Source organism: Acyrthosiphon pisum, chromosome X (assembly GCF_005508785.2).
Source record: "Acyrthosiphon pisum isolate AL4f chromosome X, pea_aphid_22Mar2018_4r6ur, whole genome shotgun sequence".
NCBI classification, from domain to species: Eukaryota; Metazoa; Arthropoda; class Insecta; order Hemiptera; family Aphididae; genus Acyrthosiphon; species Acyrthosiphon pisum.
This window is the reverse complement of record NC_042493.1, coordinates 48,948,730-48,955,248: the sequence shown is the minus strand read 5'-3', so window position 1 is coordinate 48,955,248 and position 6,519 is coordinate 48,948,730. Positions and strand designations below refer to the sequence as shown.

At 29.9% G+C, this 6,519-nt stretch overlaps 1 protein-coding gene across 3 annotated transcripts in view; it reads right to left on the bottom strand.

Moving 5' to 3' along the window:
• Window positions 1-5,326: 5,326 nt before the first annotated feature.
• The window catches only part of LOC100568826 (protein maelstrom homolog), an 8,264-nt gene continuing 7,071 nt past the window's right edge, over window positions 5,327-6,519 (bottom strand). For all 3 annotated transcript variants that reach the window (XM_016802738.2, XM_016802737.2, XM_016802739.2), the window contains 3 exons: window positions 6,121-6,290; window positions 5,564-5,716; window positions 5,327-5,493 (listed from right to left, as the gene is read on the bottom strand). In XM_016802738.2, coding sequence (XP_016658227.1) covers window positions 5,431-5,493; window positions 5,564-5,716; window positions 6,121-6,290 — 386 coding nt within the window. In that variant the 3' untranslated portion in view covers window positions 5,327-5,430. The remainder of the gene's footprint in view (window positions 5,494-5,563; window positions 5,717-6,120; window positions 6,291-6,519) is intronic.

Here is a 6,519-nt window from a genome sequence, read left to right as displayed (position 1 = left end):
AATTGGTGATAATTTTTTTAGGTGGGGTACCACCTAAAGGTATTCATTTTAAACGTCCAGGAGCTTATCATCTAGCTAGATGGATGTGTAAGAGAATATATTGTTTGAAAATATACATATTTCAAGAACAATTTAAACTGACAAAAGCAGAAATAACTTCATTAAAAAGCTATATGCTGTTTTATTGTGAAATGCTATATAGAGTTTTGGTTTAGGTCTCCTAATGCTATTGAAGCACCTTATAATGATGTACTTTTTTTAAGAAAACTTGAATACTATAAGTCCGATGATAAGCAAGTGGCTGAGCTTGCTATAAAAAAATGTATAAATCATTTATGGTATCTGGGAGAAGAAACCGCTTGTTTTTCGTTATTTGATGACAGGATTGAAAATCACGTGAAAAAACAAATGGCTCAACAATTATTAGAAAATGACGAGCTTCAAGAAGACGAATTGACCACAGAAATACAAAAAAAATATGTATTAAAAATTGGTGATGTCTCACGATTTTTAAAAAAAGACTTACCACTTGAATTATTAACGCCTAAATCGAAAAATCTATTCCAAAGGTTCCAACTAAGCATGGAGTTCTTACATCAAAATCCAGAAAATTGGCCGAATATCGATAGTTATATAGAGGCCAAGAATATTTTACACCATTTGAGCGTTATAAATGATGCAGCCGAACGTGGTGTCAAATTGATGGAAGATTTTAATACAAAATTTACAAAAAATGAAAATCAAAAGCAGTATGTATTGAAGGTAAGTTAGGTATATGTTAATAAATAACTAAGATAACTAGTACGACTTACGATTTTTTTTTAGGTAGTACAAGAGTACCGGAAAAAATATCCAAGCCATACCAAAGATACTTTAACAAAAGATGCACATAAATAATCATTATATTATATATTATTTTTTTTTTTAATTAACAGGAAACTTTCAACCTCACAACATATTTGTAAGAAACTTTTATTTAGTAAATAAATATTATATATAACAACAATTATAGTACTTCATGTTTAGTGCGTAACATTAATATTTAAGAGATTAGAGGTCAAAAACTAAAAACTTATAAAATTTCCTAAAATATTAATTATGAACAGTTTTTTTTTAAATTTACGGGATTCCATCAACTTAACAACATATTTATAAGAAACTTTTATTTAGTAAATACTAAATATATATAGCTACAATAATAGTATTTTAAGTTTTTTGCGTAATATCAATATTTAAGAGAGTACACGTAAAAAATGGAAATTCATCCCCAATTAGTAAAACTTTGAGGCACAGGAAGGGGTAGACTTATCATGCCCAAACTTTATCATAATTATTTTTTCAATACATAGAACAAAATTTGGGGTACTCGTCATCAAATTTCCAAAAAAAAAATTGACCTCTATAACTAAGGACCGCCCTAATATGTATACATTATAAAATAGAAGCCCCTTTTTTGTATGTACGAGCATATCTCGAAAAGAACTCTACTTATTTTAATATGGTTTTCACTAGTAAATCGGTCGAGTCACGGGGAAGGTTTTATGTATAATAATTTTGTTTGGTAAAATGAATTGGGTGCCGGGTGGCCGAAAATAATAACAATCTATGCCTATATATATATATATAGTACAAATAAATGTTTGTATGTCATTGATCTCCTCCTAAACCACTGGACATTTTTTGTGTGTTTTTGAGAGTCTCTGAATGGTTTAGATTCACTATTTAGACCCAGTTGGTTCAACCCGGAGAGGTATTTTGAGATTTACGACAGACATTTTTGTTTATTTTTTTTTTTTTTAAATAATTAGTGAAAAATAGTATTTTAAATGTTTGCCATAAGTTACTCTGGTAGACGAGGTAAAAGGATCCATTAAATTGTCGCACGCTTATGGTTTCGAATAAAGAAATTATATCTTAAAACAAGCATGAGAGTTAAATGTACATTTGTAAGCTGTGGCTATTATAATATAGGTTCTCAAAAACTACTTGACCGATTTTGTGAAAATTTCAAATTGTTCTTGGAGATATTAGGAAAATTTAAAGAGTACTTTGAACCACGTTCGATATATACCAAGTGCTGTACTGTGTTTAATTCTTGCTAGCAGGTAAGGGCCCTGGTCTAGAAATTTTCACATTGGCCCCTTATTATTAAGTTGCGCCACTGTATAACACATCGATTTGAATAATTAAATTTGTTTGAAGTTTATTGAGCGGAAAGCGGTGAAGAGACATGATACGTTTTATGAAGGGGGTCGGTTGTTCTGTGGTAGTAACGACGATGTAAGTTGTCTCCAAGGCCGAACAATATTGGCAAAAATGGAGAGCGACGCTTTGTCTCGGTACCGGTCTTTGGGGGACCAAAACGGGCACGGGCGTTCGGGATCGGCGCGATGACGTCGTTGCCGCGTCGATTGTCATTCGTTCGGTCACGCCGCCTATAGGATCAGAAATAGGGATCCAATCGCGAGATGAGCGGGATCGGTACGTGTGCGTTCGTCGAGTATCGCTACTAGAGAGCTATCTCGTCCGTAGAGACGTCGGGATATGACGGACATGGGTTGGTGTCGCCAACCGCAGCAGGAGGGCCGCAGAAAGCGAGTATTGTGGTGATAGCTCACCACATTACTCCTCCCCTAAGGAGAAAAAAGTTAAGTTTTTTTTTTTTTTTTTTCTAATAAGAACTTTTAATAAGTAATATAGTAATATATTTATTTATATAATGTTAGTTGTTTTAATTGTTTGAAATTGGATCGTTTTTATAACATGATGAGTTTTTTTTTCTCAAAATTGGGGATCATTTTTACGAACTATGAGGATTATGATGGCGGGAGCGGAGATGATTGAACAAGGAGACGTGGAACAAATATTGTAGCCGTAAGTTTTCAATTTATCACGTAATATCGCTTTCGGGCCATAGACTATATCCCAAAGTGTATTGATATCAATCAGATATATAAACTATAAACTATCAAAGATGAATTTGACGTTGATGGAAGTTGAAAATTGAAGTTGGTGGATGATGAGTTGAAGTTGACAGCAAAGTGGCTCACCACATCTCTATCAAAAAAAAAATTACGAAGCACCATGTGTCCAGAAAGGTTAGATAATTTAATGATACTGTCCTGTAAAGCTGGCATTCCTATTAACACAAACAACGTTATTGATGAATTTGCCAAGTCAAGTATACATTTGGAAAAAGCCTTGCTCAACTAAATTAATAAAAAAATATTAAATGAAATAATGAATGTTATTTTGTTTTTTTTTGTATTAAATTAAACCCCTATTTTATGTAAATTGTTTTAAAAAAATTTAAAAGTATTTTATGTAGAACATCCCTAGATATGTACCTAGTAGATAGGTAACGACCTACTAATTTTTAAGGTATCGAAATCAACATACTAATTATGTTTACTGCAGAACTAAAGCGTCTCAAGAGAATAAGTAGTAGTATTATGGCTCGTGTGTTGCGACCTTGAAAAGGTACTTCCAGCGCGCGTATAGAAGTTTCCCTTCAAAAATTAAAAAAAAATCACATAATTGTAAAATCAATACATTCAACGCTCCGCTCAGAATCTAAGACATGGTATGGACTTTTGTATAAAATATGAAAAAGATTTTGACAAAAATGAATTAATTTTAGAGTTCGATAGTTTTACTCAATGTTAAATTCAATTGGATAATAATTTAATAATAGCTCGTTCAGAAACAAGAAACATCGAACGACATAATCTGGTGTCTTGCCAGCATTTGTAATACAAAAGCTATTTAATTATCCGAACTATTTTTGATTATTTGTATATACATCAATTGATATCAAACGAACCCATCCATGCCCACATCAACGAACCAATGGTGATAAAACTATAAGAACCATGAATTTACAAGACATTTAATTATAGAAATTCTAAAATTGGAAGGTTAGGTTAACTAACCTAACCTACAGTAGACACTAACTAAAATATAACGAACCACCATCTATGTACAATTATTTATGTTACCAATTTTTCATGTTGGGTGGCACAGGTGAGACGTCTCTCCAGCACCGCACATACATTATTATCATGTGTGTATATATTTAGTCAAGCATATTTTGGCAATAGTCGTGAAAATTCATTCTAAATTTTTGAAAAAAAAAAAATGTTATAATTTTGAATGGGTGGAGACAGTTGTCCTGAACCTTTTGCAATGTGCCATTAAATAATTGTTATTGTTATATGACTGTAAAAAAAATGTATTTATCCTGTGACGAAAGCACATTATTATGAAAAAAAGTATCTCAACTTCTTGAAATGCTTTTTAAAAAATCATTAACTATATTGTCTTTTATTATACTTTAAAGTTTAAACCAAAATATTATTATATTATTTATTCAAAAACCTCATGTAAAATACAAATTAATAATTACCTGAAAACCAAATTATTTTATTATTTATTACTTTTAATGAAAACTTTCACCTATTATTCTAAATTATTATTATTTAACTTAATCTGTACAGATGGCCTATAGGCTCCACCTATTTGCCTTTCAATACATCAAGTGTCACAGGTCATTACAAAAGTTTCCCCTTGTATAATCTGTGGAAAATAGGCCCCTAAAAATTCTGAAATTCCACAAGATATATTTGGGTATTGGTACTGTCCTCTATCTATATAAGCAAATTTCCCGTTGCATTGATAATGAATTAATATGAATATGGTGGATCCCAGTAGCTGGAAAAGGCTATAAAATTAATAATTATTTTGTACATGTAATATTGTACCAACTGATTACAATGTTTGTGTACAGTTGTAACTCTTAAATGTATAATTATTAATAATGGTTGGAGGGTGCCAATTGGTAAATTTCCAGGTTTGCCCCATGTAAAAAAAATTATTTGGACTACTCAATACTTTTATGTAAATACTTTTCAAGATTCAAAAAATGATTTGTCACATTTTTGGCTGTTTGGTAACAATTATATTATTCTGTAAGATCCCCCACAATTTTTCTAACTAAAAAAACATTCACAGTCACTTTTTTTAGAATTACAACAATACATCAAAAATTAATTAGTGAGGACTCGTTAATTTACCTCTTAATATCTAATATTGTAAAAATGTTTAATTCAAACGATATAAAGTCCAAGGCTAACTGGTCTGACAAGAAGAGTCAATATTTGATTTAAGATGATTTATTTTTTTTAAAACATCACTATAAAATCAATACATTAATTAGTCTTTGAGAATCTAAAATATATTTATTTTTTTTACTTTAAAGCTGGTTGTTGCTGCAACATTATGCATTTATAACTACGATAAACAGAATAAATTAATATATTGAAGTGTATTTTAATTTTAATATATTTTTTTTTAAGTTTATTAATTAGCAGCAATTGTATTACAAGATGTAGTCATGTATTAAAAAAAAAAAAAATGTGATGGAAATGTAAATTAATTTATGTTTTCTAGTTTTAAATCTTGTTTCGAGAGAGGCAAATCTTCATTTTCAACAATCTTAAACAAAAAATACAAAATATATAGGATAATAAACAATTGGTAGTAATAAATAATAAGAAACCATTACCATTCTTGAACCATCTCTTAATTGAACTGCAATGTGTTTGCCAGGTACAAGCTGTAAGCCAGAGTATGTATTTATGTGGGTACAAATATTTGACATCCACTGAAGAATGCGAGCTTTGGAACATTTGAATGCAATATCTCTTTTCTCATGGTACTATAAATAGAACATACATTTAAAACAGACCTGAGCAATTTTCTACACGGTATAATAGATTTTTAGTATATCTACTTATTGAGTAGATTACTTAAATGGTACGCTAATATTCATTGATACATTGTTAAATAACACTTGTAATGTATGTATAAAAATAATTGTTTATAAACAAATATATGAATATGGATAGAAATCATATTTTAAGTATTTAAAATATACGGTTTTGAATATCATTTTCATGTAGTTTATACCATATACAATGTATACTCATAAACATACTATCTTTTTAAAGTGAACAGCTTTAACTATTGTAATAAATATTAAGTTATTGTAGAAAAAAATAATTTATTCTATAACCTTGAATACGATATTATGACAATTTCAAATACTCAACATAACATTACCATACAACCAAGACCTTGTCCATACATTTCAGATTCTAAAATTTCATGAACTGACATTCCTGATCTTAAATTACGTTGATCTAAGTGCAAGTTCAATTTTTTTTTGACTTCCAACAATAATCTCTCAATACTTCCTATTTTGAATATGGACTTTAAATGTTCAGCATCAACTATAAAATTAAATAAATATTTTAGAGATACCTAGGTGCAAGTGGGGAGATTAAAAATCAATATATTACTTATACATTGTATTACCATGTTTAACATCCAAAATTACATCATTACTTAGATAATAACCTACCTTTAAGAGGACACGTCGTACCCGCATGTGTTGTCTCCATCTTACAAGCGTACGACATAACAATTTTTGTTCAGCAGATTCAATAGTGTGTTGTTAGT